Genomic DNA, 22,072 nt, shown 5'->3' with positions numbered 1-22,072 from the left:
TACATAGGTAAACTTACATGCCTAAAGTCAGAGCTGGGACATGGTGCAGTTGGAATTTAAACCGAGAGTGTTGGCTCCCGACTCCACACTCTTAACTGCTATGCTACAGATATTGTCTTACAGATGACTATCTTCACAATTTTCTTTTTATATTTTCAAAGTTATTATGTTCTGTGTAAAATAGTCTTGAATAAAACAAATCTGCATAGTGTGAATTCTAATCACATAATATTGAAAAAATTACACAAAGCTGCAAAACTGCTCTTTTTTTTTTTGCTGAGGAAGTTTCTCTCTGGGCTAATATCTGTGCCAGTCCTCCTCTATTTTGTACTTGGGTCGCTACCACAGCATGGCTGCCGATGAGTGGTGTAGGTCCATGCCCAGGAACCAAACCTGGGCCGCTGAAGAGGAGCGTGCCGAACTTAACCACTAGGCCATGGGGCTGGCCCCCACACAAAGCTTTTAAAGCAAGTCTCACTTGGGAAGTACACATGGTTTAATCTAAGCCTTCTTACTTCATATTTTCAAGAAAATTAGTTACAACTAAATGAATGATCATTTCTAAGAGAAAGAATACACGTGCATCCAGATGAGGCTGTATTTCCATAGCATTCTCAGTAGTTTTGAGAATGCTTGCAATAGGTAGATTATGGTACTCTTGTTTAATTAGATTCAGACCACATAATGTAGTTCTAGGCCATTGTGGTAGTATAGTGATTTTTTTGTTTTTAGCAGGTGGTATTGAAGCCTTGTGTTCAATACAGGTTAATAAATGAAACTGCTTCTGGTGGAATATTGAGTACTAAGGCCAAGAAGTAGATTTTTATAAATGCTTTGAATTACCACTTAACCATTTTATGTTCCTGTGAATTTGTCTCTTTCTCTTTCAGTAAATGTTACATATTAACTAAGTATTCATGAATTAGGTAACCCTTGTGGTACCTTTGCTCTTAGAGAGACTGTAATTCTATTCAGTTGGGGTTTTCACTTGTAGAAATTATTCTAAAGGCATTTTATAAAACCTCTTTTCCGCTAACAGTACTTTCCCCTATTTTTTAAATAAGAAAAGATCATTAAACAGTTAAGAACTTAAAAATTAAATGTTTTACCTGAAGTTGGTCTTTCTAGCTCATTAGTCTATTTGCATTCCTCTAAATATAAACATTCAAAATCAATCAAGCAAAACTTTGTTTACCTCACCGTGTGCTAAGTAATTTTGAGTCCAAAAAGGGTAAAAGTTGTAACACTTAATTGAAAAAAAGACATTATTTATCTACTCAGTGAGACAGGATGACATATAGAACAGTTGGCAAAAAAGGCAACGGGAAAATATGTAAACAATATGTACTAATAGAATGTTATAAAGTTCTGTTAAGAGAGAATAAGACACTTTATTTTAAGATGCTTAAAGCGTCATACGGACAAATATAAACAGTTAAGACATTATTTAGACCAGTGTGGATTGGATCATTAGGGCAGTTTTCATGAAGGAGCTGGGATTTGAGTTTATTATTAAAGACAATTGGCTGAGAGAAAGAAGAGGGCATTTCATATAAAAAAGAAAGGCCTCTTTTTCACTTCTTAGAAAATTGGGATTTTTTTCTTTTTTTCAGAATAATCTTGGGAAACTAGATGTGTAGTTTTCTTGATTAATCTCATGATAGTAAAAAATTTAAAAAACTAGTCAGCACGTTAAAGCACTTATTAACCTATGTGCTAGGTACTGTGTTTGGCCCTCTATAAAATACGTTATCTAGGGGCTGGCCCAGTGGCACAAGCAGTTAAACGCGCACGCCCCGCTGTGGTGACCCGGGGTTCAGCAGTTCAGATCCAGGTCCTAGGCACGGACCGATGCACCGCTTGTCAAGCCATGCTGTGGCAGCGTCCCATATAAAGTGGAGGAAGATGGGCATGGATGTTAGCCCAGGGCCAGTCTTCCTCAGCAAAAAGAGGAGGATTGGCAGATGTTAGCTCAGGGCTGATCTTCCTCACAAAAAAAAAAAAAATACATTATCTCATTTAAACCTCACAATATCCCATGAAGTAGTCACTCTTATCCTCATTTTACAGATGTAGAAACTGGGGCTCACAGAAGTTTAATAATGTGTCCAAGGTATCATAAGTAGCAGAGCCAATATTTAAATCAAGGATTGACTACAGAGGCTCTACTTTTAACTATGTGATTCAACCCTCCTAATCTACTTTCCCTATTTTAGCACAGTTACTAAAATACATTTCTTCTTCTTTTAATTTCATCATGCAATGTATTTGCTTTGCCATTGTTTCTTCTAAATGTTTATAGTTCTTCTGTGATTAAAATTGAATACACGAACTTGTTGAAGTAACAAGAGCTTGGACTCTGGAGCTAAACTTCAAATATTGGCTCTGCCCCTTGTTGGTGTGTACAAATTGTTTAATCTTTCTGTGCCTTAATTTTATCATCTGTAAAATGTTCTTCAAGTATAAATAATTTGAACATACAAGACTCATGGCATGTTGCTAGTCTAAGAGCCTCTTAAAAAAACTATTAGAGGATGAACTTCATCCTCTAGAGATGAGAAAGAAAACTGGCAAAAGTACTGTTGGAGAGCATTGAGTATATTTAACTATAGACGTGAGACTAAAACAAAAGTGGGGATGAGGAAGAAAATAAAATGTTTGTGTTAAATATCTGATAATGTAGGAATTGGTTATAAAACTTAAAAAAGTTAAGAGAACTGGGAAGTAGGAAGAAAACTGGAGGTAGAATAAGTTTGCGGATTGCCTCATCTGTCATGGCTGGGAGTCAAAGGACATCATTTAAAGCTGACAAATCAGTTAGTAGAAGAATAAGTGTATTTAACAGTACAAAGGTAAACATTGAGAAAGATAATACTATTGACTATAACTATAGTGCAAGAGGGGCAGTAAGATTATACAAGCTAATTTAATTAGTGCTCATAGTAGTTACTGTGTAAGGAAATAGAGGATTAATGGTATTAAATAAAATTATTTAAAATTACAGTTACAAAGATAGAACCAGAAATACATCTTAGAACAAAAATACAGATCATCCTAATTATCAGATAAGTTAAAAATACAACAAAAAATAGACAACAGTGAAAGACTTTTTTTAATTATAAAACTAAACATAGCAAAATATATTAGACATAAGAGCAACCATATCTGTCATATCAGTAAATTTTAAATGGCCTTATTAGCTAATCTATTGAAAAGATTTTCAGTTGGGTCACCAAGCAAAATCTGATTTTTTTTTTTTTTTGCTGTATTTAATATAGCCAGTGAAAACAAAATGGTTCAAAAGTTGAAAAGGGCAAAAGAATACACATAAAGGCAAATAAAAAGAAAGCTAGGGTATTGATCTTAATACGAGACAATGTGGAATTCAGGTCCAAAGGCATGAAGACGAAGAAGAATACTGTTAACAGTAAACATTTAACATTATGAATATTTGTCTACAAAATAACTATGTATTAAATAACAAAGAAACGTTCATAAAGCAAGTTTCAGGAGATACCAGGAGAAAAAGACACAAATGCATTAGTAGTAGGAGACTTCTAATTCACTGTTTTTGATCCAGGACAGGTCAAGTGGGAAAAAAATAAGGATATAGAAGACCTAAACAGTTAAGTCGGTAGGGTAGATTTGATTAGTATATATTGAACTCAGCCCTGAAAACACAGCACATCTTCTTTTTAGGTCTCATGGAACATTCACAAAAACTCCTATATAGGGCCCTAAAGAAAACTTCAATAAATTTCATAAAGGAGAAATAGTACAGAAAAACCACAATGCAGTAAAAATAAAGGCCCTTTCACTTGAATATTAAATTCAAACAACTCTTGAATTAGTGGAGAATACAAATGGAAATTGTAAGATGTATAGATGATCATAGAAATGAAAACACTAGGAACGTGTGAGGTCTAGCTGAAGCAATGCTCAGAGAAAATTCAAAGCCTGAAATACATCAATAAAGAAGAAATAATAAAAATGAGTAAGTTAAGCATTTAACTCAAAAAGTTAGAAAAAGAACTAAGTAAACCAAAAGAAGATAGAAGGAAGGCATTAATAAAAATAAAAGCAGAAATTAGTGAATTAAAAAACAAAAAGAATAGAATAAATAAATCCAAAAGTTGGGTCTTTGAAAATACTCAGTAAAGCAGACACGTAACTAGCTAAGCTGATCAATTATAAGTCTGTGTTGTTCAAGACTAAGAAAGTAAATCAGAAAATATGTAAAAAGAAAATAAAGGATTATCATAGGAAAATATAATTTCCCAAAAATGACCTTGAATAAAGAAAATTTGGATAGATCAATTTCTATAGAAGAAATAGAGAAAATTACCAAAGGGGCAACTCCCCCAAGAAAGCACCAGGCCCAGGTGTGTCACAGGAGAATTCTTCTAAATCCTTAAGAAACAGTAACTCCAATGCTGCTAATGAAACTATTCCAGAATAGAAAAGAAGGAAAGCTCCCACATTTTTTTGTAAAGCAAGTATAACATTGAGATCAAACTCCGACAAAGATTGCACAAAAGAAGAAAACTGGGGACTCACTCTTACTTAAGACTATAGAAACAAAACTCTTTTAATCAAATGGAGTCTAGCAGCACTTTATTGGAATAATATGTCATAATCAAGAGAAGTTTATTCAAGATATGAAAAGATGGTTCAATATTAGGAAATCTATTAGTATATTTTGTTTTATTGATAGACCTAAGGACAAAAATCATATGGTCATCTCCAACTATCTAATGAAAAGCATTTGACAAAATTCAACACCCAATCTTTATATGTAGTATTCAATATAACAGTAATCAATGGCTGTTTCCTTAAATTATATACATTTATATCTATATGAATTATGTGTGTGTGTCTCAAATACCAAAATCATGCTCAATAGTAATAGAGTAGGTTTTTCCACTAAACAAAGGAACTACTGTTTAATATGGAACTACAAATACTAGCCAACTCGGACAAGAGAAAGAAATTGGAGGAATAACAATTCGAAGCAGGGAAGTAGCTGTCACTGTTGGCACATAATATGAATGTATATATGGAAAACCCAACAGAATCTACTGAAAAACTACTCCAAAAAGAATTCAGTAAGATAGCAGGATACAGGGCCAGCCCCGTGGCTTAGTGGTTAAGTGCCCGTGCTCCGCTGCTGGCGGCCTGGGTTCGGATCCCGGGCGCGCACCGACGCACCGCTTCTCCAGCCATGCTGAGACCGTGTCCCACATACAGCAACTAGAAGGATGTGCAACTATGACATACAACTATCTACTGGGGCTTTGGGGGAAAAATAAATAAATGAATAAAATTATTAAAAAAAAAAGATAGGATACAAAATTAATAGAAATCATTAGCCTTTATATAACAACAACAAGAAGATAGACAATATAATGGAAGAAAAAAAAGCCACATTTACAAACAAACCAAACGATTAAAAAATTAGGAATAAGCAAACACAATATATCAAAAGATTTAAAACAATACTGAAAAAAAGAAGACTTGAATCAAGAGAAATTAATTTATTAATTCGATGCAGATTCAATAAAAATACTAACATTCTCTTTTTTCTGGAATTAGACAAAAGCTATTCTAAAGTTTATGTAGTAAAATAAACAGTAATAGCAAGGAAAACAGAGGGAGTGGGAAGCAATGGATAGGGGTTATTGAAATCATACTCATATAAAGCCTGAGTATTTAAAACGGTGGAGTGCCGGGCCGGCCTTGTGGCTTAGCGGTTAAGTGCGTGCTCTCCGCTGCTGGTGGCCCAGGTTCGGATCCTGGGCGCGCACCCACGCACCGCTTCTCCAGCCATGCTGAGGCGATGTCCCACATACAGCAACTAGAAGGATGTGCAGCTATGAAATACAACTATCTACTGGGGCTTTGGGGGGAAAAAAAGGAGGATTGGCAATAGATGTTAGCTCAGAGCCAGTCTTCCTCAGCAAAAGGAGGAGGATTAGCATGGATGTTAGCTCAGGGCTGATCTTCCTCTCAAAAAAAATAAAAAATAAAAAAGTTGTTTTTTAAAAAAAAAAACAGTGGAGTGCCTAGCTTATAAATGAACAAAAAGGACATAAAGAGTGGAAATCCAGAAATACACTTAAATATATACAAAGTGTAAATCCTAACCTACATTCTAATACATAGAGGAATATAAACCTAAATAGTAAATCCAGAAAAAAACCCTAAATACAGGAAGTTAGTACATGATAAAGGTGATATCTAAAGTTAGTAGGAAAAAGACTTTTCAATAAATGGTTTGGAGTAATAAGAAAAAAAATAAACTTTGAACATACATTGTATTCCAGAATATACTCCAGATGAGTCAAAATTTAAATGTAAAGAATAAGCCATAAATGAATTTGCTAGAAGAAAAATATGGGTAAATTTCTTCATACCTTGGCATGCAGAAGTTCTTTCTAACTAAACAAAATTTAGAAACCATTTTTTAAAAAGTGATAAATTTGAATATAAAACAATAAAAATCATGGTACATCTATACAATGGAATATCCTGCAGCCTTAAAAAGAAATGAGCTATCAAGTTACAAAAAGATGTGGAGGAACCTTGAATGCCTATTGCTAAGTGAAAGAAGCTAATCTGAAAAGGCTACATAGTGTATGATTATAGCTAAATGACATTTTGGAAAAGGCAAAACTATGGAGACAGTAAAAAGATCTGTGGTTGCCGGGAGGGAGGAGAGAGGAGGGACAAAGGACAAGAGAGATGAATAGGTGGAGCACAGGAAATTTTTAGGACAGGGAAACTTCTGAGTGATACCATAATGGTGGATACGTGTCGTTAACCGTTGTCAAAACCCATAGAATGTACAACATAGTCAACCCTAATGTCAACTGTGGACTTTGGTTGATAATGCTGTGTCAGTGTTGGTTCATTGATTGTAATAAACGTACCACTGCGGTGCAGGATATTGAGAGGCTGTGGTTGGGAGGATGCGGGGGGGGGGGGGGGGCCGGGAGGGATGTGGGAACTCTCTAAACTTTTGACTCAATTTTTCTGTGAAACTAGAACTGCTCTAATAAATAAAATCTATTCTTAAAAAATCAAAATCTTGTGAAAGGTAAAAAATATATCGTAAGCAAAATCAAAAGAAAGTCTGACAAACTAATAGAAAAATGGGCAAATGATATAGACAAGAATAAACAGAAAAGGGACAGAGAAGGAAATATGGATAACTCATAACCATATAAAAAAGATGCTCAACATTATTTATGGTTTGAGAAATACAAATTATAACTATACAGAGCTGACATTTTCCACCTATCATGTTGGTAAAAATCTAAAAGTGTTACAGAAAAAACAATTGTTACTCTGGTATGTAGGGCGGAAACCACGCGTATATTACTCTGGAGAGTGTGAAAGGTTGCCATGGAGGGCAACTTGGCAATATCCATCAAAATTCAAATTGCGTTTATCCTTTAACCCAGCAGTTTTACTTCTGAAAATTTATAGGTAACCTTGCCTGTGAATGAAATAACATGTCCAACGGCCATTTATTTCAGCTTTGTTTGTAAAAATGGCAAAAGATTGGAAACAACTCAGGTGTCCATCAGTAGCAGACTAAGTAATTAAATTATGGTACATCTTACAGTGCCATACTGGGCCATGTGAATGCATTTATGTAAAATAACAAACTTTTTTTAAAGCTGTAGCATAGTACCTCTTGACTTTTTCTACCAAAGTAACTTTAACAGAGAGAATATGTAAACGAGTGGTATATGGCATTGGAGCTTGGAGTGACCACTTTTTTAAATATTTCTGCTTTATCTTTAAAATCTGCTTCCTGTAGTCTTCTCTTGTAGTTAATCTGTTTTAATTTAAAATTAGTTTTTAAAGCTGCTCTTACCATTGAGTATTTCTGCACCGTCTTTATTGTGTGCCTTCTCTTACCCCGATACACTGCCGCCCATCCTTGTCTGAGAAGCATGTTGTGTAGCAGGGTTAATTCCTCAGATACTACCCTGTATTGTTTTCGCAAATTTTTTTCCAGATTGATTTTTCAGCTGAAGGACTATAATCTGTAAACAATTAAAATAGCCCTGTATCCACCTCAAAATTTAAGTTTCTCTTCTTTCTAATATTGAACATTCCCAACAAACAGTACCTAAACCAGTTTGATTTGTTGGCCTTCTGCATTACTAATGATGTAGTAATTCATCCAGTATATTTCTACGTAAAAAATGTTTCTATGTTCTATGTTACATGTTCGGTATATTTCTATGTAAAATACTCTCTTTAGCAGGATGAAGTTAAAGGAAGTAGATCGTACGGCCATGCAGGCATGGAGCCCTGCCCAGAATCATCCCATTTACCTAGCTACAGGTAGGTTCAACAGAGAGAAGATAGAGAGTCACCTAATTTCTTCTCTTCCACGTCTAACTTATTCATACCTGTCCTTTAAGATTCAGTGCAGGCTTCATCTCTTCTAGAAAACCTCTTCTTCCCTGGCAGTATAACCTCCATCCTCCCTATCAGCTGAGTTCAATGATGTTCCTCTCTGTTCCCATAGCACCTTGCACAACATAGCAGTAAACATGATATATTACATTTATAATGTCTTCTCCACTTCATAAGAATTGTGTTATATCTTTATTCCTCCAGTATTAAGCACAATAGATAACATGTAAAAAAACAGTTAATAAATGTCAATTTGAATGAATGAAGAACGATGTTGCTAGCATTTGTATATAAAAAGTTAACAGTTATATCATTTGTGACTATAAGCAGATGTAGTAAGTCACAGGACTGTTTTTACAGAGAGCTTTTAAAATATCTACAGGCTTAAAAAATTATCTACCCATTCTAACAAACATCATCTCCAAGCCTTGTGTCAGAATCTCATTGTTATAGTAATTTAAGCATCTGCTCAATGGCGTGTGTGCTGAGATTTCAGCCACTAATGCAGTATGCGTGAGTGAGATCATTGAAAAACATGCATTTAATTTCTGTTTTGTATGGTTTTCTCTTTGTCTTTTATTTTTGCATGTGTGGTTACCATAAATGTATTTTCCATAGGAACATCTGCTCAGCAATTGGATGCAACATTTAGTACCAGTGCTTCCCTTGAGATATTTGAATTAGACCTTTCTGATCCATCCTTGGATATGAAATCTTGTGCCACTTTCTCTTCTTCTCACAGGTATGAAATTCAACCTTAAATTCACATGATTATTTAGTTATTGGTTGTGGTTGATGCCTAGTTTGTCTATAAATATGCCATCGGTTGTGGTTGATGCCTAGTTTGTCTATAAATATGCCATTATTAGAAACTGCAAGGAATACCATCAATGATATGAAATATTTTGTGAAAAAATTTTTGAGTGAATTTCTGTGGAAGTAAAAGAAATGTCTATCTTTTCTGTTGACTTTTTTATTGCTGACTGTTCTGTGTAGGATAGGAAGGAGAGACTCTAATTTCTGTACTTTATTTCCTCATAGTGTAGTAGAGCTACTTCCTTTTATCTCTTTTATCTTAACTGTTTACAAAAACAGGTGGGTATTACTAGAAAAAAGGGTAGTTGGATGAATATTAAGATGTTAATGGTAGGTTGTTTTTTTTTTTCCTTGTGCTTATCTATATTTAAAAATATATTTCACAGAGAATTGTGTTGACATGATTTCTGATACAGTAGGTATTTGGATCACCTTTCCAAGTACTTGCACTGTATTGTAATGCAGAGAAAGGACACTTTGATTTGAGTAGTAAAACATGCTTTATTGCCTGAATGGCATGGCAGATTTTGGTGAAGAAATTATACCTTAGCTAACAAAATACAGCTCAAGTCATGGAGTCTTATGGGACCTCTCATTCTTCAGAGCCCTCCCACTGTGATGGGAACCCCAGATACCTTTTTTCTAGTAGCACCATTTGTCTCATTGTATACCTCCATGCCACTTTCGTATTTCATCTCTGTGCCAAACCATAATCTTTTATTCTCAACCAGTAGGGGTACTTGTCATGATAGACATAATTTTGATGTCACTTTTCTACTGTCAGAATACATTATTTTTCTTAGAAAATTTCAGATGACTTGTTTAACAACCTTTACTGTTTAATAGACCACTTGTTAGTGAGTACTCCTGTAGTCACATAGAATCAAGGGAAGTGGTTGATTAACTCTATTTTACAGATATACGAAAAGCAGCTTAGGGAGATTAAGTAGCTTGCCCAGGGTCTCACAGTTTCTAAATGCTAAAACCATTCTTATGCCTGTATCTTTTGACACACAAATCACTTTATCACACTATATTATCTCTACAAAAGAGTTTTTTATTCTTTAAGATTGCAAAATCAAATATGCATATGTGAGTATAAATAAAAACTAAAATACCATTTCAAGTCATACACAGTTACCAGGAATAGAGGAGAAGCAATGTTTTTGGAGTATTGATGAAAACAAAGAATTAAATTTATAATTTCAAATTCTTTTCTACATTTATTTGACTTCAAAAATGAGTTATTTTACTCATTTTGTCTTAAAGGTACCACAAGTTGATTTGGGGGCCTCATAAGATGGATTCCAAAGGGAATGTCTCTGGAGTTCTGATTGCAGGTGGTGAAAATGGAAATATTATTCTTTATGATCCTTCTAAAATTATAGCTGGAGACAAGGAAGTTGTGATTGCCCAGAATGACAAACATACCGGCCCAGTGAGAGCCTTGGATGTGAACATTTTCCAGGTTAGACTTTTGACATTTATTCATAATTCTTGAGATGTGTGCTGCTTATTTGGAATAAGTGTATGAATCTACTATGCCTCAGTCTTGGAGTTGAAAGCTAAAACTCGGTGCCTGTGCAGGTGGATGAGTGAGTATATTTGTTTGAAGAATGAAGGGTTCAGACTTGGGTTCAGGGTGAATAATACCAACTCCATGGAAGGGATCAGGCTGATGGATTTAATTCTAGAAGTCTGGAGATGTCGTGCCATCTGATTGGACATTTTTTAAACGTTAGGAGCCCCAAAGGTTGGAATCCTTGCCTTTTAAAAGTTTTTGCTAGTTCAGCATTAGCTAGTGTTATGGTGTTTGGGTTAGTCCACTGTTTTATTAATTGAGAAATTTTCTATTTATGACAAAGAGATTACTACTCTATCAAATAATTAGAAATATACACAAATATAGTGCAAACTTAATAAATAGGCAGTTAAGAGTCTTTCTACTATTGCCATCATAAACGTTACTGAATATCAGTTATATAAATGTATATGTTAATAAAGATCTTGAGTTAAGAGGATACTCGAGTATAACAACCAAAAAATGAATATTATCTTAAGAAAGTTGAAAATAGTTATTTTTCTTGAATTATAGACACTTAGGGTATAGAAATACAGAAACGCAAACTTCTTCATTTCTACGGTTTATGTTGTCTACTCTTTAGATTAGATAGCTAGTTCCTTTGTTAATTGGATTAAACAGCTGCTGGTTTTTGGTTAGTGTCTTGTATTATAGGTGGCTACTACCATAGAACTGCTTTATTTTCATAATTATATGTCAGTTGATCAGAGAAGAATTTATGAGAGTGAGCAATAAAGGATGAAGGTCAATATATGGAACTCTTTACCTTCCTGTACTTCATATCCCAGTTTTAGGGTCTTTTGACCTAAAGGAATGCAACAGAGATAACCTAGAAATATTGCCACCTGGAACAAGATTGAGTATAAATGAACTAGAAATACGTGAGAATTTATGACAAGTTACTTTACTAGCCCTATCTTGGTCCAGCTCCTTAAGTTGGCTTTGAGATATCCTGAGATAGATGCCGTTATTTTAGGATTCCATTATTTGTCTGAAAGCAATAATTGGTGACCTACTTTTGTCCTCCTACAATCAGATCCCCTTCCAGAGATGCAAAACCACAAATGATAACCCCATACGGTTGCATGATTGTTTAAGAATTTGTCCATGTAATTATTTTTTTAATGTCTTGTATTAAGATGTCAGTAGACATATTACCTTTTTAGTTAAATAGAATTTTATAGTATGTTTCTCTAAAGAACTATTTAAATTTTAAATTGTTATGCCTAGTATTTAGGAATTCTTGCGTTTTGCTTTTTTAATTAAATGGAAAAATTGTATGCCCTAAAACTGATAGGTCTTTGTGAACTGAGTTATTTTGAGTACTCTTAATTATTCATAAGTGCTATTTAGTTATTAATTATTTTGTATTGCAGACTAATTTGGTAGCCTCTGGTGCTAATGAATCTGAAATCTACATTTGGGATCTAAACAATTTTGCCACTCCAATGACACCAGGAGCCAAAACACAGGTATTACATTGCTTTCAATGTAATCAAAATCAGTTTTTCTATACTTATTTATTTCATATTTTTCACATAAAATATATTGATTTAAAATCAATGTTTAGATGTCATTGATTTTCCTTCAGTGTAGTAAAGCATTAATAAATGTTTCTTCGAAGTTATCGGTGAGTCCTTCAGTGGCAAGTATTTATTCAGTGTCTGCCACCTGCCAGACACTATTAAATGTACTGGACATACAATAGTGAATGAAATAGACAAGTCTTTAATAATTTTCTTAGATATAGTATTTTATATAGTACAGTATTTTAAATTGTATAATATTTTAACAATATCAAACCTTAGAATAAAAATCATAGACTAGAAAGGATACTTATTAAAAAACAAAAACCTCAACCTCTTTCCTATGTATTTCTAATAACTTGAGAAAGAACAGTCCTCCCTTGAGCTTCTTTATGTTGTATAGACTATTCAAATTTGAGTAGCCGTTATAATGGGCCCTAACATTTTGGCCATCTGAGAGGTAGCATATGATAGCATATGATCTACCATTCATAAAGATATTTTTCTAACGGTCTAGGCTGTAACTTCTGCTCTGCCTAATTGTTCATCATATTGACCAATATCTACTTTGTGGCAGTTGCAAAATAAAGAAACTGCGTGATTTATAACCGGAGCTTAATAAATGCCTGGTGAATGTGACAGTATTAAGGCAAAAATACTTGAATTGGTGTACACTTGGACTTTAAACTGTCTTGTTTGTATTGTATAACTTGTACATTTATATAACTTTATATATTTTTATATATTATAAATTTTTATATATTTATATATAATATATAAATTTATAATATAAATAATTTATATTATAATTCATATAATATTGTATATTTATATAACAATATATTGTCTTGTATATATTGAGAGCTTAGGAATATAAAGCAAATTTGTGGAATGAATAGATCAGATTTTTAAGTAATCTATGTTTTCAAAAGATAAGATTTTGTAGTTAAACTTGATTATTAAGTGAAAAATGGTTTTTAGTAGTATATTTCTTATAGCCCCCAGAAGATATTAGCTGCATTGCATGGAACAGACAAGTTCAGCATATTTTAGCATCAGCCAGTCCCAGCGGCCGGGCCACTGTATGGGATCTTAGAAAAAATGAACCTATCATCAAAGTTAGTGATCATAGTAACAGGGTAAGTACATGATTGATTTGTGACAAACATATTGTTTTTCTGCTGTAGGTATTCCTGTATTGTTTGTCAGAGTTGGCAACAAATCAGATTTCTAGAAAGTCAAATCCTGTCTTTTCATGGACCAATCATGTTGGAATGAGAGGTTTTTTTCCTTGGGGAAAATAATAAAACTCCCAATAAACCATGTTGGATATTATTAATGAAGAAAGAGATTGGTTAATCAAGGGGCTTATTCCATGATAAACTGGTGTTTTGCTTTGCCAGCTGTTTCAAAGCATCACAGCAACTTCTTAATTCATCTTTAGCTTTCTCTAGAATGTACAGATTTTTCCTGCTAGTAATTTTATGACTGTGAACTTGTAGTTTCCAAACTCCTGGCTTCATCTCTTCTGATTAGTTACTGCTAACGTGAGCTAATGTTCTTCCTCCACTTGCCCAGTGGACGTTGTTGTGTAACACATTAAATTTTCCACTTTAGGGGCCAGCCCTGTGGCTTAGCGGTTAAATGTGCATGCTCCGCTACTGGTGGCCCGGGTTTGGATCTGGGTGCGCACCGATGCACCACTTGTCCGGCCATTCTGAGATGGCATCCCACATACAGCAACTAGAAGGATGTGCAACTATGACATACAACTATCTGCTGGGGCTTTGGGGAGAAAAAGGGGAAAAAAGGAGGAGGATTGGCAATAGATGTTAGCTCAGGGCCAGTCTTCCTCAGCAAAAAGAGGAGGATTGGCATGGATGTTAGCTCAGGGCTGATCTTCCTCACCAAAAAAAAAAAAAAATTCCACTCTACAAATTCCTTAATATTGTGTCATCATCATATTATGTGCTATAAAATAATTTAGGCACTATTTAAGGCCTTGTTTTGTTAGTTGGTTTTTAATTACATTGTTTAGTTTGACATTTTAAAAAATGAGCTTGCCTAAATCAGAGAATGCGTATATAATTTAAAAACAATAACAACAAAAAACTGTTGAGAAGACTACTTCTTCAAGGTACTGTTTTTCAGTGAATCAGGAGTTTTAAAACAAGTTTCAATGGAGTAAAGCATGCAATAAGCATTTCAGTTGTCTTCTGGAATACTTAGTAGGAGATGAACTTCCAGATAATTCTCAGTAATAATGTTAATTTATCACACGTGAAAATTTAGATGGTAGTTGTTGCTTTAGCCATTTTATCTTGATGTTTCTGTTAAAATAGAGGAAAGGTGTGGATTTTTTTGCAATTAAAGTCTTTTATCTCTTTATTTTCATTTTTCTGAAAGTATTAAATTTTAAATTTATATAAAACTTTTCTCCTGGTTAAAATTTTGACTGTAGAGTTTTTGGTATAGGATTATTCTGGCCCAGAATGGTTTTGTGTATCAAATAGCTGGATGAATTAAAACATTTAAACTTTTTACTTTGACTACTGTTTAAGACTGTTTAATAAAATACAAGTTTTAGGTTTTGAGGTTTTTTTTAAATAAACTAAACCTGAGCTGATGTTTTCTATTTGTTTCAACAAAGGCATATTCCTCAAGTTCATTTTGGCTTTTCATAAAGTAATATGATTGATAAAATGTGAGCCTTAACTATCTGCAGATGCATTGCTCTGGGTTGGCCTGGCATCCTGATGTTGCTACTCAGATGGTTCTTGCCTCTGAGGATGATAGGTTACCAGTGGTCCAGATGTGGGATCTTCGCTTCGCCACCTCTCCACTCCGTATCCTCGAAAATCATGCCAGGTATCATGCTCCTCTCCCGAGGAACTTTATTTATTTATTTTTAAAAACATATTTATTTACTACTTTGAATTATCAGATTATTTTTTATTAAATTTCGCAATCTACTATGCCTCTGTCTTGTAAAAGTTAGTGTAAGTGGTTTGTTTTTATTTTAAACAGTAGCCATCTGATTTTCTATACCAAAAAACAATAGCCACATCATTTCATAACAACATGAAAATGTGTCAAAGGATTTTCTGCTACTTGTTCAAGTAATAATTAATAGATCAAAATTCCAGTATATCACAACACTTTGGGACAACTCTTGACATGATACAGTTTCATCTTTATTGAGGACATCATACTTATGAAGAGCCTTCTGTAAAAGTCATTGTGAAGCAACAATAGAAAAGTTTGTTTTATTTCTAAGTTTTTATTTTAATTTAAAAGGAAACATTTTTGATAAGTTAGGTGGTTCATTCTGCTTTCAATTTTAATAAATGTGCGAATGCTCTAAAAAGATATGAGAATTTTCTCATGTTAGTTTTAGTAGCATTAAATTTAATTAGTAATTTGATAAATTTCCTGTCATTGATATTCAGGTGCCCAGGGAGTTTATGCATATTTGTTCAATGTTTTTAAACAAGAATAAAATCTCTTTTAATATTATAGTATTTTCTAAGTACTTTTGGGCTTTTTTCTTCTTTCCTATTTAGGGATATATAGACTAAAGCTTTAAATCCCTTTTTCCCCTGTGTAGTGGATTTGCACACTAAGAAGCCTTAAAGTCTGTGACCTTTCGGTGAGCTTCTTATAAAGGAGAAAAGAGTCTGGTCAAAATGTAATCCTATTTAGATGTTATGCTTTAATCAGCTTTTTAGTAAAGGAGGGAGATTCTGAGAGTTTTAATATTTTTCTCATGTTAGATAAGGTTTTATTCATTCATTCAACACATCCTTATTCAACATGTACGTACTCTGTCCCAAGCACCGTACTAGGGTTCAGTAACATAACTGACAAAAATCCCTACTGTCAGGGAGCTTACATTGTAGTGGGAGGATAACTAACAGTTATGTAACATGTAAAGTGTTTAAAGTGCACTTTAAATGTTAGCTTGATTAATCCTCATAACAACCCTGTGGTGTAGACAGTATTGTCCCATTTTAAAGATTGGAAATTGAAGCTCAGCAAGGTTAAACTTGGCCTCAGTGACAAAACTAGTGAAGCGCTGACTTCCAACCCAAATATTCTGATCCCAGAGTCCATGCTCTTAACACTACATTCTACTGCCAATTTTAGGAATGGCCATAATTTAGCAAGAGAGAAAATTATGCTGGGTGCCAAGAGCAAATAAACCTCTCTAATTCTCAGTTTTCTCCCTGTGAGTTTCTCTCCTTTTTGTAGTAAATACAAAAGTTGGATCATATGATCTTTAAGGTTCCTTTCAGCTCTACAATTATGTGATTTTTTTTTAATACTTAGAACCTAAATGTTCTTTAAAATGTGATATTAAACATGATATGGATTTCTGTAAAAGGCATTCTTGACATGCCTTGAAATTCTCGACCTGCGTGATTGAATTCTAAAGGGGGAAGGCAGTTATAAAGTACATTATTGGTATAAAAATTGGGAAAAGTTGAATATGGACTCTGTGTTTTAAAGTATTGCATGTAAATAATAAATATTTTTAGTATGTAATTGTGGTTACATAGAAGGAGAATGTTGTTATCCCTGGAGATAAGTGTAGGGGTGACGATTCATGATAGCTGCAGTTAACTCTCAAATGGTCAATATATATATTGACCATTTGAGAGAGAGAAAGACATTAAGTAAATATGGCCAAATCGGTGAATCTAGGTGAGGAGTGTAAGGGTGTACATCGCACTGTCTTTATAATTTTTACAAAGATTTTAAGTTTTTAAAAACAAAATGTTGGAAATAAAAGGCATTTTTTAAAAATTATTTTATTGAGGTCATAATGATTTATAACATTGTGAAATTTCAGGTGTATATTATTATTTATCAGTTTCTGTATAGAATGCATTGTGCTCACCACCAAAAGTCTAATTTTTATCCGTCACCAGATATATGTGCCTGTTTACCGCTTTTTCTCACCCCCTAACCCTCTTCCCCTCTGGTCACCACTAATCTGTTCTCTTTGTCTATGTGTTTGTTTATCTTCCACATGTGAGTGAAATCATGTGGTGTTTGTCTTTCTCTGTCTGGCTTATTTCACTTAGCATAATACCCTCAAGGTCTATCCATGTTGTTGCAAATGGGACAATTTTGTCTTTTTTATGGCTGAGTAGTATTGCATTGTGTATATAGATACCACATCTTTATCCATTCTTCAGTCGATGGGCACTTGGGTTGCTTCCATGTCTTGGCTATTGTGAATAATGCTGCAGTGAACATAGGGGTGCATGAGTCTCTTTGAATTGTTGATTTCAAGTTCCAAAAGGCATTCTTAAACAATCTGAGTCCTTTTCCTATACTGTATTTTTCTGATTATGAGAGGACTTAGATTGTAAGAAATATCATTAAATTAAAACAAGTTTTTGGGTAAAGAAAAACGCCGCTCAAGATACACATTGATAGTGAGGCTTATCTTTATTTTGGACATTTTTTTTAAAACTATATATCTTAGAACTACTGTAATGTTTTCTGGAGAATTGAAGGATATTAGTTTATATGCTTTTGTTTTAAGAAATATGCAAACGTCATTCTAGTTTTTAGTATTTTTTTGTGTCTAGTATTTTCTAGTAATATTTCTAGTATTTCCTACCATCTGGTATTTAAATTCTAGTTTCTAGTATTTTCCTTCATAGTATGGTAATGTTGACTTTCCTTCTTCCATCTCTAGACAACAAAGGCATGAATATAGAAAAGACAAACTGTTAATAGTGGTTTTTTCTAGATAGTGGAATATAGGGTATTTTTATTTTGTTTATGCAAACCTAAATTTTCAGAACGTTTACCAAAAAATATTACTTTTGTTTTACTTAGGATAAAAAAATCCAAAAGTTACTAAAACACAAAGAGAACTATAAAATTATATCTTTGTTATTTAGATCTGTAACACTTCTTTGTGAGATAAATTTTTCTTTTAATTAAAAAAACTTCATATGATAGGAGAACCTCTCTAATAACAAAAGATAGAAAATGCAAACAAAAAATAGAAAATGTGAAATAGTTATATTTCTAACCCATCCATGGGTAAAAAATTTTAGTGTGCACATCTTAATTTATTTGTATATACAAAACCTGATTTATGCAAATATTTAATTATATATTTTTATGCAAATTTATGCATGTAGTTAACCTATTTTCGTTAATTGTGAACACTGTATAATAGTAAGAAATAGATTGCTACAATTTGTAACTATACTTTTTCTCATCAAAAGATGATCTGTAATTTATTATTACATAGTCCATGTTGGGCATTTGTTTTCATTTTTCACTATCATACACTGCACACTGTATTGAATATCTTTGTAATGATCAGAGAGCAGATATATTACTAAATTGCTTCCTAGAAAGATGGTATGAAATTATACTTCTGTTAGCAGTGTGTGTCTCTAAAGCCTAGACAGAAATAATTTGGAGATTTGGTTTTCTCAAGATTAAAAATTTCTTCATCTCTTTGTGTTTTTATAGGGGGATTTTGGCAATTGCTTGGAGCATGGCAGATCCTGAATTGTTGCTGAGCTGCGGAAAAGATGCTAAGATTCTCTGCTCCAACCCAAACACAGGAGAAGTATGGGGAGGAAATGTTTCTCAGACTTATAGCTATCATAATATTTTTTTCCTGTCTCTCTCTCTCTCTTTTTTTTTTTTTGTGAGGAAGATTAGCCCTGAGCTAACATCGGATGCCAATCCTCCTCTTTTTGCTGAGGAAGATTGGCCCTGGGCTAACATCTGTGTCCATCTTCCTCTACTTTATATGGGGTACCATCATAGCATGGCTTGACAAGCAGTGTGTTGGTGTGTGCCCAGGATGCGAACCCTGGGCGGCTAAAGCGGAGTGCGAGCACTTAACCGCTACACCACCAGGCCAGCACCTCATAATACTTTATCTCTGAATAAGAAGTTTTCCATGTGGATTCTGTAGTGCATTATTATAATTAAGGAAATGTGACAGTAGATAGAGGTGTGTGTGAAATGTTAATCTAGCAGAGATTTTATCAGAAATGTTATCTAATAATAGATATTGAATGATTTCCCTCTCTTTCAGTATTGGGCAAGAGATGATAGATTTTAATTACACCTTTTAAACTTTTACCTTTTCTAAATTAAGATACATTATTGCGAGTGCTTTGCTAGTTACCCCCATGGAATCCTAGTAAAAATAAGAGTATCTTCAATAGGTTTTAGTCTATCATATTTAAATAAAAAGAAGCACATTTGTTATTTGTTTTGTGGCTTAAAGTTTTCAGATACAGTGATGTCAGTAAGAATACAGAAATGTTAAAGTTAGGGGAGACAAGAGAAAAAATTAGTACTAAGTTTTGCCTCATGATTTGTAGACCTAATAATAAAAATCTTCTATTTTACACTGTGTCTTCCCAGTGAGTTAAAAATTCATGGGAAATTACTGTTCTAATTTTCTCAGTTATGTAATTTGATAAAATGAATTTTTGCATATGATTAGTTGTGTGTGCTTGGATTTTGAAGGAATAAACTTTCAGTGCATGCTACAACTAAAATGAATGAGTAGATTTTTTAATGCAAATGTAGATTAGGAATAGACAAGTGATTTAAATATCACAAAGCTATGAGTCTTAACCAATTTAAGCATCAAAGACAAGCAGGCTAAATACCTTTTCACTTAATTCTGTTTTCTTATAAAATAAAACATTATTTTAAATGTCACATGAAGCCACAGTTAAGTTAATTTGACTTATTTCTTTTCTTTTTTTTTAATTTTTTTTTCCCCCCCAGAGCTTCAGTAGATAGTTGTATGTCATAGATGCACATCCTTCTAGTTGCTGTAGGTGGGACACGGCCTCAGCATGGCCGGAGAAGCGGTGCGTCGGTGCGCGCCCGGGATCCGAACCCGGGCCGCCAGTAGCAGAGCGCGCGCACTTAACTGCTAAGCCATGGGGCCGGCCCTGACTTCTTTCTTTTTTTTTTTTTTCCCCCCCAAAGCCCCAATAGATAGTTCTATGACATAGCTGCACATCCTTCTAGTTGCTGCATGTGGGACGCGGCCTCAGCATGGCCGGACAAGCGGTGCGTCTGTGTGCGCCCGGGATCCGAACCCGGGTCGCCAGCAGCGGAGTGCGCGCACTTAACCGCTAAGCCATAGGGCCAGCCCCGCTGACTTATTTCTTAAACCCATAAAACCTCTGCTCCTGTGAGCATCAATTACCATTACACTAACTTTGAGTTAGCAACAGTTATTACATTGTAAAGGTTTTATATCATCCATTTTTTATATTTTTCCATATTCTTTTCCTTTTAAAGAAAATTGTGCCAAATTCTTTTTCAATTCAGCAGTAATAAGAATGATGTGTACATGTTTTCTCGCTTGACCGAAAGCCAGATTTCTCAGTGAATTCTTCCTTCTCAAGATTATTTTTTAAATTTGCTCTTCAAATAGTCTAAATATGGATATTTGAATCTTGGCAGGCGAAAACAGTTAGCAGGACACCGTCTACCTTTTAGAGTTTAACAAGTCGATTCTAATAGAGTGTTCTGGTCTTTCAGATGCGTCCCCTACTACCATTTCAATAAAAACAGAAAAACTTCAGTTTTTAAGATATGCTTATTCCAAATCTGGTCAGAATTTTAGGTAGCATTCCTTTTTATCATAACAAACCATCCTAATGGACTTTTCTTACTTTAAAGAAATTTTTACAGTTGTTTTTCCTGGTTAAAGACACTTTCTAAAAGAAAATATTTAATTAAGCTGTAGTTGTTGATTGTATTAATTTAGGTGTTTGGGCTATAACTGTTTTCTGACTTTTTTTTTGGCCAGGTGTTATATGAACTTCCCACCAACACACAGTGGTGCTTTGATATTCAGTGGTGTCCCAGAAATCCTGCTGTCTTATCAGCTGCTTCCTTTGATGGACGTATCAGTGTTTATTCTATCATGGGAGGGAGCGCAGATGGTTTAAGGCAGAAACAAGTTGACAAGGTAATAGGAAGTGTTAAGATTTTTGATTATAACATCTGAAAAAATCATCTTATTGTGTAATTATTTTGAAAATGTCTTTACTGATTAATTGGACAGTTGTGATAAAAAAATTCTTGAATGATTTGAAAACATGTAATATCGTTTTGTATAAGTTACAAATTCTCATGTTGTTATTTTTTTTAGCTTTCATCATCTTTTGGGAATCTCGATCCCTTTGGCACAGGACAGCCCCTTCCTCCATTACAAATTCCTCAGCAGACTGCTCAGCATAGTATAGTGTTGCCTCTGAAGAAGCCACCCAAGTGGATCCGAAGGCCTGTTGGTGCTTCCTTTTCAGTAGGTGGATTTGTTTTTATGATCCATAAGCACAAAGGAGTTATCATAGTAAAATGTTAGTACAGGATCATTCAGATGGAAAAAGATTGCGTTTGAGATGTGTTTGTGGAGTTTTCATCAATCAGATTAGTGTCTCAGGAGCAATGGGACCTAGTCTCTTTTTTTTTCAATTGTGGTAAAATATACGTAACATAAAATTGACCATTTAAAACGTACAGTTCAGGGACATTAAGTACATTCACATTGTTGTGCAACCTTCACACCCATCTCCCTTGCCTTATTAAACTTGTCTTTCTTCTCTATCTTGCCTTCCTTCATTCCTTCCCTTTTTTTGGAGGAGGATGTCATTCCTTCTCTCTTTTTTTGGAGGAGGATGTGTCCTCCTTCCTT

At 34.1% G+C, this 22,072-nt stretch overlaps 1 protein-coding gene across 14 annotated transcripts in view; it reads left to right on the top strand.

Moving 5' to 3' along the window:
* The window catches only part of SEC31A (SEC31 homolog A, COPII coat complex component), a 69,554-nt gene that overhangs the window by 2,618 nt on the left and 44,864 nt on the right, over positions 1–22,072 (top strand). For 13 of the 14 annotated variants that reach the window (XM_058547384.1, XM_058547383.1, XM_058547381.1 and 10 more), the window contains exons 2-10: positions 8,276–8,358; positions 9,052–9,175; positions 10,519–10,717; positions 12,208–12,303; positions 13,356–13,496; positions 15,083–15,225; positions 18,862–18,961; positions 21,185–21,346; positions 21,530–21,682. In XM_058547384.1, the coding sequence (XP_058403367.1) occupies positions 8,280–8,358; positions 9,052–9,175; positions 10,519–10,717; positions 12,208–12,303; positions 13,356–13,496; positions 15,083–15,225; positions 18,862–18,961; positions 21,185–21,346; positions 21,530–21,682 (1,197 nt within the window). In that variant the 5' untranslated portion in view covers positions 8,276–8,279. The remainder of the gene's footprint in view (positions 1–8,275; positions 8,359–9,051; positions 9,176–10,518; positions 10,718–12,207; positions 12,304–13,355; positions 13,497–15,082; positions 15,226–18,861; positions 18,962–21,184; positions 21,347–21,529; positions 21,683–22,072) is intronic. The other variant, XM_058547372.1, reaches the window with a different exon arrangement.

The sequence above is a fragment of the Diceros bicornis genome, chromosome 8 (genome assembly GCF_020826845.1).
Source record: "Diceros bicornis minor isolate mBicDic1 chromosome 8, mDicBic1.mat.cur, whole genome shotgun sequence".
NCBI classification, from domain to species: domain Eukaryota; kingdom Metazoa; phylum Chordata; class Mammalia; order Perissodactyla; family Rhinocerotidae; genus Diceros; species Diceros bicornis.
The sequence above is the reverse complement of the archived record's forward strand: the minus strand, read 5'-3'. Positions and strand labels throughout refer to the sequence as shown.